General features: G+C 38.3%; 1 protein-coding gene across 5 annotated transcripts in view; it reads right to left on the reverse strand.

Moving 5' to 3' along the window:
• Positions 1-20022, reverse strand: part of Syt14 (synaptotagmin 14) — a 145341-nt gene that overhangs the window by 91207 nt on the left and 34112 nt on the right. For 3 of the 5 annotated variants that reach the window (XM_029477518.1, XM_021173070.2, XM_021173063.2), the window contains one exon: positions 1131-1295. In XM_029477518.1, coding sequence (XP_029333378.1) covers positions 1131-1242 — 112 coding nt within the window. In that variant the 5' untranslated portion in view covers positions 1243-1295. Of the gene's footprint in view, positions 1-1130; positions 1296-20022 lie in introns of those variants that run through there. The other 2 variants (XM_029477504.1, XM_029477510.1) reach the window with 1 other exon arrangement.

The following is a 20022-nucleotide window of genomic DNA, read 5'->3' on the forward strand; positions in this document are numbered from 1 at the left end:
GAGGGAGGGAGGGGCAGAAGGGAGAGAAAGACAACAGAGACAGAGGCAGAGACTGATATTTAAGCAGCTCATGGGCTGGTGAGATGGCTCAGTGGGTAAAAGCACCCGACTGCTCTTCCGAAGGTCCAGAGTTCAAATCCCAGCAACCACATGGTGGCTCACAACCATCCGTAAAAAGATCTGGCGCCCTCTTCTGGAGTGTCTGAAGATAGCTACAGTGTACTTACATATAATAAATAAATAAATCTTTAAAAAAAAAATAAGCAGCTCATTCACACAAATGAATAACACACAGGTCTGGTGTGGAACATGAGAAACAGTCAACCAGATCAGAACCATATAAGGCAGCATAGTTTCTAACACAGAAATCAAAACGTAATTTGGTAATTACCAGATCTTTATAAATGAGGGGGGGGATGCCATCCTTTAGGTTATCAGAAGAGGAGAGCATTCTCCAGCATCTGAACATAGTAAAGCATGGCTCCTCTGCTCTCATTCTTCAAACTCCTAAATCAACACCTTGGTTTACCATTCTCAGCTTCCCCCACTATCATTTATATAAGAGAATGTTTGAAACAGCAAATAAAAAGCTCTTGTAGTAACATGTTTTAAAGCTTCTCTAAAAATGGGGAAAGGCAGCACTACAGTCCTCAAGCTCTCCAGGACCTAACAACACCAGAGTACAATCACTGTGTGCTCCTGCGCACAGCACAGTGTGGGAAACACCTCCTCCCAGCAACAATCATCTTCCGCTGAGAATGAGAAGATGTGTAAAACAAAGACTGAGTGCCTTCAGAGCTTGATACTGGGAAAGCTCTCCTAGAACCATATGTGCAATGGACCAGGCTATTTCTCTTAATGCATTATCTACTCCTAGCACAAGATCAAAAACATGCCTTATAAATGAAAAGTAAAAACATTGGTTTTTTGCAATAATAGACAACTACCTTTATGTAGTAGCTTAACAATCTGTAGGCAACAGGAGACCTGAACATAATTATTTAACAAACATTTCAGTCTTGCAAAGTAGAGATTCAAAAGTTAAGTTTATCACATACCAAAGTTGGCCTTCTCATAGCACTTATTAAAACAAGGAACAATTCAGATAAAGAAGTGGGGATGATACTTACACATTTTATCTTGTGAATTCGTCCGTGTATTGTATCCTGAACCAAGATCTGGAAACCCGCCAACATTTTCAAAACAGAACTTCTTATTAATATAGAGAAAAAGGAGCAGCATCAAGACAATAAACACCCCAACCGCTGACAAAAATCCAACCGCCTCTGGAGAGACTAGAGAAAAGAAAGTCAAGGCTGAGAATAAGAAGGAATTTCCCAGTATACGCTAGACAGTTTGCTATCTAATGTCAACTACTTTTAAAATGTCATAATTTAAAATAGTTTGTAAGAAACCCCACAAAGTGTAAAGATATATTTTCAATATATTCAACAGCATTCATTCAAAAATTTTCAAAATGTTTCTAAATAAGTATACTGAAAGAATTTTTAAAAAAAGTCTAAAACATAAGCAGTTAACTTATTTTAAATCCATGAAGAATATTATAAAAATTTTGGCACAGAATTAGAAAAAAATTCTTTGAAAAATATTTTTCATGCATTAAAAATTGTTAAATTTATGAGAGCATGTACTAGTATTATCTCTCTAAGCTTTTCTGAACCTTCTTATTAACGAGGGAAGTCCTTAATCTAGCATTTAAGTTCCAGACCCTTCTTCTTACACACAGCACTCAGGCTTGGGCTTTGCCCCTCCTCTTCCTCTTGTCTGACATACTCAACCCATCTCTCATATCATTCCACTCAGACAATAAAATCTCTGAACTGTCAGTCATACACCAAGCTCCTGGCTTTGCACACATATGATGCAGGCAGTTAGAATGCAAGCACAATACAGAGTAGGACGGAAAACATACAGGATCACGGGTACCATATGTTCCCTCACTGAAGGGTCAAATGTGCTTCTCTGAAAGCTACAGCTTCTGTGACTACAGTTTATGAACTAACAGGACTTAGACAAGTTAATATTATTCCAAGATGAAGCAAAGATATGTGTGAATCCTAGAGATCGGACATGTTATATTCTAGAAGCAGCATGAGATTTTAGTATGATGAGCTGTCAGACTAAAAAAAATTTAGTCTCAAGAGATACACCATACCACCCAAGGAGATTCGGACTCCCAGCTCCATAAGTCTCCCTGTCCTTTCACATCTCCATTGTCTGGCACTGTACCAGTCATCTGGAGTTAAACAAAGGCCACGCTTTTGCATGAGTAGATGGATCTTAAACATCAAATGTCTCCTGTGAAGTATGGCCTACTTCCCCCTCCATTGTTCAAGCAGCACCGACCACATAATCTCCCCCAAGATTCTGTAAGCAGAACTCATTTGTTAAAAACCAGGTCACTACCTGGTGAGTGATTAGTGCTTTTATCTGTTAGTTTTTCATTATTCATGACAGTCAGGCATACCATAAGTAGAGCAGAGTATGACATTACAGTCTACTCAAAGCTGGGTCAGCAGTGTTGGAGCAGATGAAGCACAAGCAGCACTGGAAAGGAGGGGTAGTAAGAACAGAGGAGCTGACAACAAGTACATGGAGTACAACAGACGGACATATCTGTGGCCAACTCAGTCTTCTCAAAGACCCAATGACCATTCCCACCATTAACTGATCTGCAGGACATGAAGCAAATACCCAGCCAGAAGCCAAAGATGCTAGGAGCTGTGCTTTACCAGTGCTCACAGTCTCTCCTGCCTTCTCAACTCCTCTTCAGCGTTTTCCTTTCCCCTGTCCCCAACTTATTCCTATATTACTTTTATCCTCCTCCTTCCTTCGTAAATTTATAAATTTTACTTCATGAGAAATTCAACTCAAAACCAGTAAGATAATAAAAGTCAGTGAGTTCTGTGAGAGACAGGAATGTAAACCTTGGGGTGGACAGAAGAACCACCTTCTGAGGTTCAAAGAAGAATTTAGAAAGAAGATGCACTGTGTGTAGATCAAAAGACTAATAAAGATTCTATGAATAGAATAGAATAGAATAGAATAGAATAGAATAGAATAGAATAGAAAGGGGCAGATGGACAAGCAAGGCCAATGATGTAACATCCCCAAACCACTGAAGAGTAACAGTAACAGCTGTTGTAGTTACCTCTCTGTCCTCCATGTACCTTACAACATCCGGTGGCTGAGAACAAGTATGTGCGTGAATAGATGAATGAATGAGAGAACATGTGTTCCAGAAAGACCAAGAATATATTATAATAACCAAAAGTAGAGAAAAAAGCAAATTCAAACTGTCAATCTTTGATATTGCCCTAAAGAATATAAACTTAGGGAACAACAGGGTTACTACAAACATGTCTTGAAAATTTACAGTGGTTAAAATGAAGAAAAATGCAGTAAGATAGGCACTGAATAGCTGCAAGATTATGATGAACTCTTAATGAAGCAGTAGCAGCAGTGGCAAAGAGAAGGGATGAATTCTAATTTTTGTTCAAAGAATGTAAGCAATGTCAATCAACAGAATGTAGAAGACCAGGAAAAGCTGATGATATTCTAATTCGAAACTGAAAGGTGAGGTAGACAGAAGTGCCATTAACCAACATGAAAAATATGAAAGGCATTTTTTTTTTAACAGCATGGGGAAAAGAGTCACATGGAGAAAGGAATTTTAGGGAACATACTGGCAGTAGTGTTGCTGTGATATGTTAGAAATGTCAGCAGAATATCTCAGAGGAGAACATGAACATGCTTTTCTTGTGAAAGTAAGGTTAGTTATAAAAGACCTGGGGCTTTCCCCATTTGTTCCTTTTACACTACTTTAAAACCTTCATTCACAAAGTAAAATTAAGCCAAAAATTCAGACATGAGGCTTTCTTAATGGTTAATCTATTCATTGCAAATTTACTGGTAAATGCATGCTGTATCTTTGGACAAACTTAAAAAACAAAAACAAACTTTTCTCCACTTGGAAAAGGAAAAATGGGCCTGCTCCAAAGCCACTACTCATACAACCATAATTTTAATCTATCACTTGATAAAATGCCATTTTCCAACACAGAAAATACATAGCTATAATTTAAAGTAGCAATATGGCCAGGTGTGGTGGCTCATGCCTTTAATCCCAGCACTCGGGAGGCAGAGGCAGGCTGATTTCTGAGTTCGAGGCCAGCTTGGTCTACACAGTGAGTTCCAGGACAGCCAGGACTATACAGAGAAACCCTGTCTCAAAAAAAACCCCAAATAAGTAAATAGCAATATGGTTATAGAAAAGTAAGTGACATTTCCTAATAACAAATGTTATAAATCTTCAGATCTCTATTTTCATTTTACATCAAAATCAAAATATTTATTATTCCAAACAATCAATAGTTCTGAGTATATAAGCATTTGCTAAATCTCACCTATGTATAAAACCACAATAGAAGATGCACTGAAATCAGACTACAGAAATGAACACTGTACACAATTAATTAAAAAATTATACTTAGACTTCACTATTGATATTTTTCATTCAATATAAGATTGGAATTTCCCCTAAAATCTTACATTATGAATCTGCTTATAGACATTATGAATATTTCTAATGATATAGTTAATTAATAAATGCACAGACCTATCCTTTTCAAGGCTTCTAGGTCATCCACCAAAGGCAAGTAAAGCTATTAAAAATTCCTGTTGGGGGCTGGAGAGATGGCTCAGCGTTAAGAGCAGTGGCTATTCTTCTAGAAGACCTGGGTTTAGCTTACAGCACCCACATGGTGGCTCACAATATTCTGTAACGCCAGTTCCACAGGATTCAATACCTTTTGGCCTTCATGAGCACTACATGTGTGTGGTTCACAGACATGTATACAGGTAAACTCTATTAGCACAAAATAAGATTAAATAATCAAAAATATTTTAAATTCCTGCTGCAGAACTGAAGAGAGAGTTCAGCCAGCAAGCCTGCTATGCAAGCATGAAAAGCTGCATTCAATTTCCAACACCCACATAAAAGTCTGGACAAGTCGTAGATACTCGTAAGCTCAGTGTTGGCAAGGTAGAAACAGGAGGATCCCAAGATTATGTCGGTTGTTCTACCTAGCAAAATCAGGGAAGTGCAAGTCTAGTGACAAATCCTGCTCCAAAGAACAAGGTGGATGGCTCCTTAAAGTTCAGTGACACCAGAGGCTGACATCTGGCCATACACACACTACACAGAGACAGAGACAGAGACAGAGAGACACTGTTTAGCAGAGACTGTTTCATAGTATTGTCTCCCTTAATCCTCATTAAACACATCTGGCAGGTATCATTACTGAGACCCTAAAACATTCTAAAGATTTTGAGATCTTTAGGTTCAGTGAGAGGCCTAGATTTGAGTTTAGTCAGGCACTGAGAATCCTGATTCCAAACTGAACCTGTAGGTTGTAACCCCTTTGTGGGTCAAATGATCCTTTCATTGGGGTCACCTAGGACCACTGGAAAACACAGATATTTACATTATGAATCATAACAGTAACGAACTTACAGTTATGAAGGAGCAACAAAATAATTTTCTGGTTGGGGTCACCACAACAGGAGGAGCTTTATTAAAGGGTCACAATGTTAGGAAGGTTGAGAACCACTGTTTAACCAGCTGTCTCTTTGCTTGGCATTTACCAGGCATGAGGTTTGGTCTGTTGCTATGGATTCCAATGCTTAATTCTATACCCAAAGATCCAGGCCTATGAGTGAATTCTCTCATTTACGAGCTTTTGTTGTGCAAACTTTGTTCCTTGATTTAAAACTATTGGTTAACTAAAATTGGCTACAGCTGATCACTGGAGAGATTAGAGGTAGGTGGGTTTTGAGTTACCTGGTTCAGGGTGAGGAGAGACCATGAGGAGAGAGGACAAGACACCATAGGACAAGAATCTTAAAATCATGGCCATGAGGGCTGGCCACTTGAAGTTAAGAGCACCCAAAAGGAACAGAGTAGTAATAACTTGGGGTTCTCAATAGGAAAGTAGATTCTAATAGCACGGAGGGTATATATCTGCCCAGTTTTAGTGCTGATAAAGGCTAATGTGTAAATTAAAGGTCATGTGTGTTTTATCTGGGAATTGTATACTCAAAGGCGGGATAGAAGCCCTGATTGAGAATAAATATATTCTACAACAATAAACAAAATTTTAAACTAAAGATATTCTATCAAAGAGGAAGTTTGATCATCATGGTACTTCAACAAAAATTGTAATTCACTGAGCTATCTGCAAAATAAATATTAAAAAGTACAATGATAAAACCCCAGAGAATTGGCTTTGTCTGAGTTTTTATTACATATGCTAAACTCCTTTAGACAATTATCAGTGTATTTAGAAATAAATACTTAGAAAAAGCAAACTTTAAATAAATGCCACTTTGTCAGTTTTTAAGTTGCAGTAATAGTGGTAAGAGTCATGTTAACTTCTAGAGATAATTTCATCAAAAAAAGTTGAAACATGTCTATGACAGTCAAAACAAAGACAAATCATTTTGACTGAAGAATACTTAATTTCTGTACTACACTAGGCCACAAATGGACATTTTCTATGTAGTTTCTGAAAAAGGAAACTAAAATTGGCATATAAACAAGAATAAGGAAACTGGCTGCCACACAAATGTCTCCAATTCTCACTTCCTTGTCACCACCATCATTCTCTGTCCTAAATAAAGCTTTATATAAAAGCAAGATTCTAATGCACAGACACATTTTAGAATTATTACAAAATACATTATTCAATTAGACAAAGACTAAGTATGGTTTATAGTTCTTTTAAAACAGAAGAGACAAGAGCAAAACTTACAGTCTGCATGGCACCATGTGGATGAGACTTGTCCACTGAGCATGGAACCTGAGATCAACCCTGCACCATCATGTACGCTTTAATAATTCATTTCATAGATGCCATTCTATCTCCTGACCAAAATGTCAACCAAATAAAAATACAACTTTCATTTAAAAAATTGTTTACAATATATGTCTAAAACCTTTTACTATATTTTAATCATTTCTTCATATATTGGACATAAAATAAAAAATTATGGGGACACCAAGAAATAAGTTAGGGGTAGAAAAGATTAATCTGATGTTCTTAAATTACCTTTGTAACATCTCAGTTACACAAATTACATGTCCCCTGAAATGTTTATATTATTATACAAATGATGCCAGACTGGAAAAGTGATGTACAGTCATCAAAATGAACATAATGTATCGATAACTATGGGTTTTATATTTATTCAAAAACTTCAAGCACTTGAGAGAACATTATTGATTATATAATCCATTACAAACAACTAAGGACAAGAGAGGCCCAGAGGGAAGGCCAAAAGGGCATTCCTTGTGAACTCTAAAATGTCAGAGAAAACAAAACTCCCTCTGCCAAAGCAGATACCTAGACTTGTGTGGATAACAGGAGCCACTCAATATATTTCACATGTCAAACTGTCAGAAGACTGAGCTATACATTTCCTACAAGTACAGCTAAATAAATTAAATTTTCAATTCAACAAACTACTCAATTTAATCTTGGAAATTTCATAACAATAAAATACTCAAATTAATCTTAGAAAAAAATAAACCAGGAAACCAAACATTAATTATAGCCAAATACTAAGATTCAGGTTTAATAACATGCAATGTACTAATAACAATGTATGTAAATTAAACCATTACACAAACTTTTCCAACCTTTTCTGGGAGAAATTTTCCTTCAAGGATAGCCAAGGCTGCAAAACTGACTCCAGTTAAGTTTAGACTAAGACCACCTACCCTCCTAATAGTCTCCCCACAGGAAAGTGCATCTCTCTTATGAACAAATTAGAGCTAACTGCCCCAGTGCTTTTCTCTGTCTGTTGATAAGTTATTTAAATGACATCACAGAGCACCTTCCAAGGCTTCACCTCTGTTTTCCTGTTGCAGTTGTTCAACATTTACAATTATGTCTCCGTAGCTGATCCTCTACAATAGGTATGATGGTTTGAATATGCTTGGCCCAGGGAGTGGCACTATTATGAGGTGTGGCCTTGTTGGAGTAGGTGTGGCCTTGTTGGGGTAGGTATATCACTGTGGGCATGGGCTTTAAGAGCCTCCTCCTAGCTGCTGGGTGAGCCAGTCTTCTCCTGTTTGCCTTTAGAACAAGATGATATAAAACTTTCAATTCCTCTAGTGCCATGCCTGTCTGAATGCTGCCATGCTTCCCACCCTGATGATAATGAACTGAACCTTAGAACCTGTAAGCCAGCCCCAATTAAATGTCCCTTATCAGAGTCGCCTTGGTCATGGTGTCTGTTCACAGCAATGAAAACCCTAAGACAAGAGGACCTTAAAAATTCAACACAAATTGCAGGATAATCTTCTACTCAGAGATAATTCCAGATGTCACCCAATTTCAGATAGGCTTATTTCATAATTTAGTTCAAAACCACCAAAGTATGGTAACCAGTAGACAGTTTCTTTCAATTCTCTTAGAGAAACGTCATCTTCTTAAAATTGAGTGGTATGCCAGAGTTTTCTTCCTCAAGTGATGAAAGCATCTCTGCTCTTTCTGAAAGTGTGTTTTCCATAAGCTGACATGTATTGAAGAAATGCAGCTATTTTAGTTACTTTTCTATTGCTGTGCTAAGCCATAAACTAGGCAACTTAAAGAAGGAGAAGTTTACTGGGGACTTGAGTTTCAAAGGGTGAGTCCATGACCATTATAGCAGGGAGAATGGCAGCTGGCAGACAGGCATGGCACTGAAGCAGTAGCTGATAAGCGTATTTTATCTACAAATAGCAAGCAAAGAAGGGGTAGGACATGGTGGGGGGCACGTGAGCACACCTCTGAGCACTAACTAGGAATGATGAAGGCTCTTGAATACTCAAAGTTCATTTCCCACATCTTTCAACAAGGCCATGTCCCTTAATCCTTCCCAATCATCACCAACTGTGGCCCACCAAGTATTCAAACATATGAACCTATGGGGCCATTCTCATTCAAACCACACCTGGCATTACATCATGCTTTCTAACCTGGTCTACATTAGTTCGACATAACATGGGCTCAGCATTCCACCTTTCTTCCTCTTAAATGCAGTTATCTAAATATAAACATTGTTCTCTTGCATTCCCAAGGCAGGCAAGACAGAAACTGTGGTGCTCCGTTTGTAAAACAATCTTTATCCCTTTTCCATTGGTATAATATCTGTACCAGATACGCTAAAGGCAAATATATTTTAGTTTTAAAGAAATGCTTTTCAAAAGAGATGCAATCTGCCAACCCAGAAGCAGACAGTTGTCCAGCCAGCACTGACAAGTGTGCTGAGGAGTGGCTAGTGTGAAGCACATTGTCCTGGCCCTAAAGGCTGTATGTCACTACAGCACCCAGAGCTTTATCAGAGCAGGGCTGTACACTGAGGATAAAATGGACACAAGTCAGCATTAACCACACCATATTCCTGAAGAAAAAAGCGGTGGCTCAGTGGCCTGAAAGAAAAAGAACTTGGTGGAATATTATGACAGAGATCTCACTAGTATCCAGTGTAGCTGAGATTTAGAGAGATGTTATATAATTTAACTATCCAGAAGTTTTAAGCATTTCAGTTAAAATAAACAGGGGTGGGTTACAGCTCGGTGGTGAAGCACATGCTTAGTATGGACTAGGCCCTGTGCTGGATCCCTGCCACCAAAACTAAGTAAGAAAATTTTGAATTTGAAATCGAAGACTTTTAAGAAACTTCCATGTTATGAACAGGTACCTTCCTGCTACCATGGGGAAAGGTGTTTTCTGTTGGTTTGAACCTCTGGGAAACACTAACTACATACTAACATATCCAAAAAACACCTACAGCAAGAGAAAACTGCAGACAATGTATACAATCCTAAACAAAGACTTAGAAAGAAAGAACTGGGTAACTACTCTGACTTCTTAGAAGAAGAAACTGCTAAACTATTGTGATGGTTTGAATGTGCTTGGCCTAGGAAGTGGCACTCTGGAGGTGTGGCCTTGTTGAAGTAGGTATATCACTGAGGCATGGGCTTTAATACCCTCATCCTGGCTGCCTGGAAGCTAGTATTCTGCTAGCAGCCTTCAGATGAAGATGTAGAACTCTCAGCTCTGCCTGCACAAAGCCTGCCTGAATGCTGCCATGCTCGCACCTTGATAATAATGGAATGAACCCCTGAACCCAATTAAATGTTGTCCTTATAAAAGTTGCTTTGGTCATGGTATCTGTTCACAGCAGTAAAACCCTAACTAAGACAACTATGAAGAATGTAAAATCTAAAAATATGAAGAACCTAAAATAAAAAAGAGTAAGAGAGCAAAGAAAAAGCAAAAAAAAAAAAAATGTATAGTAAAAAAGTGAAAGTGACTCACTAAGAGAGAAGAATAAGTAGAGTGGGAAGCACAGAAGATAACACTGAGGGTCCTGGGGACAAATGGAAGTGTTGAGGTCTTGTGTGTAAGTAAGACTTGAGTGGATGCAGGCTGCTGAGAGGCAGTGTGAAGACACTGTAGGAAATGAGGATATAGGTAACAGGTTCTTTCTGGAGCCCCCCTTCCAGGCTCCATCATATACCAACTGCTGAATGCAGACTGTGTCCCACACTCATTTTAAAATGCTCCTTTTTCTTGTGTTTCATTAATGCTTGTTCCCAATGGTAAAAACTACAACAACTTCTGATCACTGACATTGTATCACAACCATCAAACAAAACATCTACTGTTTATTCAACAAGTTCATAAAAAGGCAACCATGCATATAATAATTTACCAAGTGATCTTCCCATAAGGAAGTCATACTGATATTCAAATAAATAAAATGCTAATTGTGAGATGTTATATGGATTGCAAAACAAAACAAAACCTTGAGGGAGGACAGGACCCTGAAGAAATGGCTTAGCAGTTAAGTCTTTTCTTTCAGAGGACTTAAGTTTAACTCCCAGGACCCAAATGGCAACTCACAACAATCTGTAAATATAGTTTTGAGGGATCCAACACCCTCTTCTGACCTCCTCAGACACTAGGCATACAAGTGTAGTACAGACATATACAGACACAAAATGGAAAACATGGCAGCTATGTGGAAAAATATTACTTAAGGTGATCAAATACAACCTTCCAATTAAATACAAAAAGATGTGCAATCAAAGAACAATCTTTATGTCTTTTTATCTTTGAAAGATCAGTTATCTAAATAAGAAACATACATTTATGTCTAACTGTCTTGAATAAATCTTAGAATGTCCTCAAACTTTCCATTTCATCAATTAACTTGGAGATAGGAACTAGGTTGGAAATGAAGCCCTGGAAGACCTACACAGCACCAGGTTTCATTATTCATGAAGTCTTGGGCATGCACCAGCAACAGTGTATTCTGCCTGTTCTATCAACATCTCTGGGCTACCACACTTGGTCTTATTGGTGACCAGATCTAAAGCTAGAAGCTATAGAATTAGTCTCTTCTCTAAATAGACATTGTGCTTCTGGCTTTGCATTTTGGAGTCAGGAAATAGCAACAGTTAGATACCCCAATGAGTTAAAATAGACAAAGAATGTAAGTTTCAATGGCTTAGTACACAAACTCGGTGGCTCCTATTTAACTTTAAAGAAAGCGACTCTACAGAGCTATGATATATAATACCTGTATTAAAAGCCTGAAGGAGGGAAACTAAGAATATACTCCTTAATTTTATATAAAGTCATATAAATACTAGGTTGAGCATGAGTGCTAATTCACTGACTGGAAAAAAGCTATCCTAGGACCAATGGATTAAAACGATAACACATAAAAACAAAATGTATGTCACATGTGGGTGACTTGAGGTTATACTACCTGACCAGGACTCAAACACTGACAAACATTAATAAAAATGTTGGCTCAAGAGAGTATGTCTGAACAAACCTTAAAATTAGTACATAATGAAAGTCAAATAGGATCAGAAGTATATTGTTTCTAACAGGTAATGAAAATTCAAATTAGAGCAATAATGATTTCATATTTCAAAGTGAAACTGAGAAAATAAAAATGTTCAGAGAGCAATAATCACATATAGAACATACATAAAACATACCACACTAAAGGTAAATTTTCTCTACACTGCTGAAGAAATGGCAAGTGTTCAACTTTAGTTTGTACCAGTCAGTAATGTTCTTAGTACGGAATGGTCAGATTAGAAAAGACAAAATATAATCTGCCATCCAAAAGCTTGACTGCAGAAATTATTAACTGATGAGATTAAAGGGAGAAACATGAACATAAAAGAGAAAGGTGTAGATCCAGTTTCAAGCAAATTCCAAACAGCTAAATTACTGTAATGATCACATTTATAAAGTGCAAATTCACAAAGAAATTTTGAGCATTTCCAAAACTGGAAAACACATAACTACATAAAACTTCTAGACTCAATAACTCACAATAATTAAAAAGCAAGGGACAGATGTGAATACAATGAGAAACAAATCAAAGAGCAGAAGAAAAATAGAAAAGGCATTTGTTGATGAAACCATTAATAGTAAAAAAAATAAATAAATCATTAGAAATTAGCCAGATCAACAGTCATTTCTATACAGTTAGAATAGTCATTCTGAAGGTGTAGAGCTTCACACTGAATTTTACACTTATACTACTGAAAAGATTCTTATACATTTATCTACCACCAAAAATTAAACACCAATAATAGAGTTAAAACTAGAAAATCATTTATATTTTCTTTCATAACTCATGTCTTCTATCTGCATTCAGTCCTTCCCCAAATATTTAGTCTTTCTTGTTCTCTTTTCTACATGTTGAACTGTACTCACGTGCATATTTTCTTACATGTATACATATATTATTAGCTAGATTTTGCTTATGAGAGAGCATATGCAGGTTTTTTTCTTTCTGCAATTGAGCATACAAATGAAAACATTCATTCACAGTCAGGCTTGGTTACACAGCACATCCAAGGCCAACATGTACTACAGGAGACCCTACTTCAGAAAAATGAAAACAAGCAAAGGACAGATTTAAGAACTACCAAGAGTGGTCCCAAAAGCTTGCAATCTTGGTACTAGGTGATGGAGGAAGAATGAACTAGAGGCCATCCTTGACCACAAGCAATTTCACAGCCACACTGGGCTACACAGACCTTCTAAACAAACAACAAAAGTGCTGAGATGCCAGGGGAGGAAACATTTGGCAAGAATAATTCCAGTCAGACAGTCTGCCTTATTGTTAAGACTGTGGTGTTTCTTCTGAGCACCTGTGAATAGAACTGCTAGTTATAACCCTAATGCAGCTCTGCACTGTCCTTACCCTAGAACTCTGTCATAATGACTCCCAATGACATCTCTGTTCTACAGAGATAGTGAAGCCACTACAGTTTGCTACATATGCTGCCATGTTGCATTCACAAATAAAAATAGTTTTACTGGAGATTCAGCTTCAACAAGTGACTATGGCAGTTGGCCACACTGTCTCCCTACACTGTTTAGAATTGAGCTAACAGAAAGATAGATAGAAGATTACAGTATGGTGAGAATTCTGTGGAAAGTTTAATATCAAAACCTTTTACGATTAAAACAAGGTTACCAGTGCTCCTAAAATGCATCACTAATTAGAAAAGGCTTTCATTTCTGTGCAGGATGCACACATCTTTACATACGAGAGCCATACCTTCTAGCAAAAGCTAAACACTTTTTTGTCTCAACTCTTTTTCTTGAGAGTTTTTAGTAGGTTCTAGGAGGGGAGTGCAGCTACTCATGTATTAATGATAGAAAAATGGTCCACCTCTACCAGGCAATGCTGTCTTCTCAACCAAACACACAGCTTCAGAAGGAACATGCATAAAGTGGAGAGGGAAGAAAGACACACCTGCCCAACCAGTCAGATCAGTTGAATCAACCTGGAGTGATCAATGGGATGATAAGTTTGGTAGACAAGCGGTATTAAAATTCACTCTTCCAGGCCTTAGTATGCACTTCACTGGCCCACTCTTCTCTACCTTCCTGTTCTGTATGCTTGCGCATACACACAGACACACACACATGTAAATACACTTGCTCTATATACATGAGGTCTTCCTCTATTGCTCTCTGTCTTACTTTTTGAGACAGACTCTTACACTGAACCTAAAGCTTGCCATTCAACTAGACTAGCTGAATGTCTAGCTAGACAGAGCCCCCAGAATGTCCCCTCAGTGCCAGAGTTACCTGCCTGCATCACACCTAGCTTTTGCATTTGTGTTGGTGATGCAAAATCAGGTTCTCATGAGCCCTCTTTCTTCTCAGACCTTGACCTTGACCATGACAATCTTTACCTTTCAAGACTATTCAGGAGTGAACTTCTCCAGATAGCTTCCTGGGGTTTTAAGGTTGGATACAAACCCTTCACTATGTGCTCTTATAGCACTCAGTCTAAGCTTTCTTCACAGGCTTCACCACACTGGAACAAAATAGCAATTTATACTGCTACTACCCTAAAAGGTAGCTCAATGATGACAGGGCCCATAAACTTATTTGGGGTAGGGGTTCCTTTCCTGTATCTGCCTTAGAGTAGAATAACAGAGTACTTAACAAATGTTAGTCATAATTTAGAGATAACTTTGTTTCATGTTTTTAAAAAAAGTAGTAGGGCTGTAGACATAGCTCAATTGGTATTCTTGTACAAGAATGAAGATCTGAATTTGATTTCACCTATTGGGATGAGTACAGCAAAGACAAGAAAGCCCTGGAGCTTGCCTGGTAGACAACTCATCCCAATAGGTGAAATCCCCACCTCAATATACAAGGTGGGTGGTTCCTGAGGAGCAACATCTGAGACTGACATTTGGTCTTCATGTACACACATGTGCATGTGCACATACACATTATAATCTACGCTCCCAAATTTCTTTTTTTTTAAATATTTTTATTAGGTATTTTCCTCATTTACATTTCAAATGTTATCCCAAAAGTCCCCCATACCTCCCCCCCTCCCCTACCCACCCACTCCCCCTTTTTGGCCCTGGCGTTCCCCTGTACTAGGGCATATAAAGTTTGCATGACCAATAGGCCTCTCTTTCCAGTGATGGCCGACTAGGCCATCTTTTGATACATATGCAGCTAGAAACAAGAGTTCTGGGGTACTGGTTAGTTCATCATGTTGTTCCCCCTATAGGGTTGCAGATCCCTTTAGCTCCTTGGGTACTTTCTCTATCTCCTCCATTGGGGGCCCTGTGATCCATCCAATAGCTGACTGTGAGCATCAAATTCTGTGTTTGCTAGGCCCCGGTATAGTCTCACAAGAGACAGCTATATCAGGGTCCTTTCAGCAAAATCTTGCTAGTGTATGCAATGGTGTCAGCGTTTGGAGGCTGATTATGGGATGGATCCCTGGATATGGCAGTCTCTAGAGGTCCATCCTTTTGTCTCAGCTCTAAACTTTGTCTCTGTAACTCCTTCCATGGATGTTTTGTTCCCAATTCTAAGAAGGGGCAAAGTGTCCACACTTTGATCTTTGTTCTTGAGTTTCATGTGTTTCGCAAATTGTATCTTATATCTTGGTTATTCTAAGTTTCTGGGCTAATATCCACTTACCAGTGAGTACATATCATTTGAGTTCTTTTGTGATTGGGTTACCTCACTCAGGATGATGCCCTCCAGGTCCAACCATTTGCCTAGGAATTTCATAAATTCATTCTTTTTAATAGCTCAGTAGTACTCCATTGTGTAAATGTACCACATTTTTTGTATCCATTCCTCTGTTGAGGGGCATCTGGGCTCTTTCCAGCTTCTGGCTATTATAAATAAGGCGCCCAAATTTCACATAAAGGCAATTCCAAACCAAGGTCATATAAATAACCCTATTTAAAACGAGTAAGTTACAAAACATAACAAAAAGGTATGAATATGGTAAAGAAACTTATTATAGGGGAAAGACAGGAGGAAGATAATAGAGAATAGAAGTAATCTGAATGGATTAAATACATATATGAAATCGCCACAGTAAAATGCACCACAGTAAAATTTTAATTGATAAAAATACTAGGAAAATCATAACTAAGGACCATTCAATTTAGAGAAGTTTTCCAAGTATATAAAATAGAAAAAAAAACCCACTTACACACTATCATTAAGCATCCCTAACATCAATAAAACAAAAGATGATTCATAACAACAGAATGTTCTCCCAGGAAGATATGAGTTATATAAACTTGAGACAAGAAACTCTCTGCAGACTGTGATCTCCTCTCTGTCTCTACACATATATAGAGGCTACCTGCTGGAATTCTAAAATATCAACAGCTATCATGTTGAGAGATGGAATTATGTGTTGTTTTTTAGAATTTTCATTTTTTTAGAATTTTTTTTACATTTGCTAAAGAGTTTTGGGGGTTTTGTTGTCTTGTTTCATGGGACTGAGTTTTAGGGGGTTATTTTCTTTCCCTGTATATCAGCCCTGGCTGTCCTGACACTCTTTGTACACTAGGATGGCCTCAAACTCAGAGATCCCCTGGCTTCTGCTTCCCAACAAGTGCTGCAATTAAAGTCATGCACCACCATGCACGGCTGGGGGGCTGTTTTTGTTTTTGTTTTTAACTAAAAAATAACTACTATTGTGTAACCAAAAAAAAAAAAACAAAACAAAACAAAAAAACAAAAACGGTTTTTATGTTTGTTCATTTATTTAGGGAATGAGCACAGCTGCTACAGTGGGAGTGTGGAAGTCAGGACAATTTAAGAGAGTTGGTTTCCTATAGGTGGAACAACAATATGAACTAACCAGTACCCCCAGAGCTCGTGTCTCTAGCTGTATATGTAGCAGAAGATGGCCTAGTTGGCCATCATTGGGAAGAGAGGCCCCTTGGTCTTGCAAACTTTATATGCCCCAGTACAGGGGAACGCCAGGGCCAAGAAGTGGGAGTGGGTGGGTAGGAGGGGTGGGGGGACTTTCAGGATAGCATTTGAAATGTAAATGAAGAAAATACCTAATAAAAATGGAAAGAGAGAGAGAGAGGGTTTCTCCTTCCACTGTGTGGGTCGTGAGGATCAAACTCAGGATGTCAGGGCTAAGGCACGGAGGCACATGACTCCAAACCTCAGGGAAGAAGCTGAAGATACAGGAACAAGGCTGACCCAAGGTAAGGAGCAAAGAGGTGGAGGAGGGGTTCTCATAACAGGTAGAAGATGCTCTGAAGCAAGGATCTAGCCAGAGGTAGCTCAGACTAGGGCATCTAGGCATGGAAAGCCACTACAGATGGAGGTGGCAAAGGGTACCAGCCAGGGATGTGTTAGCATTTACGTTGTGACTGTTACTGCAGATAGCAGTAGACTCTCAAATGGAGACTAAGGGTAGAACCTGCAGCTATCACTACTAGTCTAAAGAGAAAATTGACATGCCAAACCTCAGTTCATCAAGCTTGGTGGTAAGTACCTGCTGAGCTATCTTGCTGGCCTAGTTATCAATTCTTTTAATCATTATGACAAAAAGAAGAATTCATCAATGCTCAAAAAGAAAATAAATATCTCAAGACTCATTTTGGCATTGCTTCACTTTTTTTTCTAAGCTTGCTGGCTACCCAACCTAAGCTATTTGTTGAGCCAGTGAGACACTGTTTTAAGAATCAATGGAAAGGACTCCTGAGGAATTACATCCAGTTTACCTCTGGCCTCCACGTGCACGGGCACACAACTGTATCTGCACATACACACAGAAATGAGAGTCTATAGGTACAACTTAGTTATGACTACTTATAGGAGTTGGGATGGGGAATAAAAACTTAAAACAAAGCAGGTACAGAAAACCTGACTCATTTATTAAAACTGTTTTATAAGCAGAATTTATATCGAATATGCTTCCAAGTAAGCATATACATGGTTTTAAGTGTGACAAGACACTTATATTGATGAATGTGAAAAAAAACACTGTAAATTAAAGTGAAACATAAGCAAATCTCCATGTTTAATAAAAACTGCACTTCAGACATTTAGAACAACAGATTTTGCAAAGCAATATGCAGAACACTGAACAGTCTTCACCTTAGCCATTAGATGGCACCATGTATCTTCTAGTCAATGGGACTCTACTAATATCTCCACATGCTTAGAATAGAGTAAAGATATAGTACATTTAACCTTTAAGTAAATATATTATACATCTTTCATCATTGTGAATTTGTTTTAAAGATAATACAAGCAACTATGTTTCTATTATCATTTTTAGAATGTTAAAGCTTACGCAGACTAAAGGTAATGTCACATGTCCAGCAGATGGCTTTCCTAAGGTAAACCTGGGGCAAAGCTTACTGTGTGAACACATTCATTACTAATAAACCTACAACAACTTCTAATTTTTAATTCTCTGGTTTCTCTGTCCTTTCTCCTTACCTAAATTTCATCCAATTCTCTTCTCTAATGTAGGACTCTCATTTTCTGGGTATTTTCCAGTCTCTATTCTAAAAGTTCTGCTCCAGATGACCCCATTCTAGTCATTCCTTTCTCTAGGTCCAATTAAGAGCCTCAAAGATCAGATGCATCCCGGTACCCAATAATGCTGTAACATCAGAGGAAATACATGAAACAGCACCACCTAGGACACTGAACAGAGGAAATGAGGGCAATGATCACTCAATGGAGATAACAGTATGCTACAATTCCAAAAGCTTCTTGTCTGGAGAGAAGACAGTACTGTAGTGCACAGAGTGGAGTGACCTGGAAGCACATTGACTTTTCTGAGCTGAGGAGATAAGAGAGTATGACACTCAAAGGAGGCTGAAGCACATATATCTGAGAATGGACAGAAAAAAAAGTTCTGCACATCATTGGGTATTGCCAATAAGCCCAGCTCTTAGGAGGCTGAGGCAGGACAACCACACTAATCTAGTCTAGCCAGCCTAAACCACTTAGTAAGGCCTTGTCTCAAAAACAGGCTGAGGCTATAGCTCAGTTGGTAATGTGCTTGTCCTGAGTTCCAGCCTGATATGAATTGGAAATGGTGACTCATGCCTGTAATCCCAGAAGTAAGGAGATGAGGCAAGAGGACCAGAAGTTCAGGATCATGCATAGTGAGTTCAAGACCAGCCTGAGACACATGAAGCCCTGTCTCAAAAAAAGCAAACCAAAAAGAATAACCAAACCAACAACAACTACAAGGGGGTGGAGATTCAGTTCAGTAGTTAAAAGCAAGGACCTGCGCTCGGTTCCCCGCATCCATTCTAATTATGCAGCTTATACTGCCTGTAACTCTAACTCCACTGGACCCAACACCATTTTCTAGATACCATGTATATACACATATTTTATATATTCACACAGACAAATGGGCATAAATAAAAATAATTTTAAAAAGGAAACACAAAGCTATCTAGATGTGTGTACTGAGTAACAGATAATATATAGTACAGTGCCTCTTAGCACATACTATATAAAGAAACAGAAACCGGCTGGGCAAACAATTGCTTAAGTAGAGGAAAAGAGCTACTAACCAAATCTAGCACACAAGAAACAGTGACTGCAGCAATGATTCAGAATCTTAAGCAATCTCTGGCTCTTTTGATTAGTGTCTGAAAGCATATTGCCTCAGAAAGTTAGGCTGTGTTAGTAAACATCTCATTGATGTGGCAATTATCTAAAATAATCAACTAAAAGAAAGACAGGTCTACTCCGGCTCACAGTTTCAGAAGTCTCAGTCCATGGTCATGGTTGCCTGAGCATACTGCTACAAGCCTGTAGTGGCAAACACAGCTGGCCAGAATACATAGCAGAGGAGCCATGCTCACCTATGGCAGCTACGGATCAAAAAACAGACTCAGGTAGGGGTCAAAGTCTCACTATCTCCGTTACAGGCATGTTTGCAAGGATCTAACTTTTTCCGACTAGGCTAAATCCACAGGACCATAGGCTGGGGAATAAGCCTTTAATATGGGAGTTCTTGGAGGACAATTCTAATAAAATTATAGTAGACTATATTCAGATTTCATTTCCCATGGTTTCACGTAACTATGATTAGCAGTCTGTAGCATCAAACAAAAATTTCAAGAAGTAAACAATT

This window comes from Mus caroli, chromosome 1 (genome assembly GCF_900094665.2).
Source record: "Mus caroli chromosome 1, CAROLI_EIJ_v1.1, whole genome shotgun sequence".
NCBI lineage: Eukaryota > Metazoa > Chordata > Mammalia > Rodentia > Muridae > Mus > Mus caroli.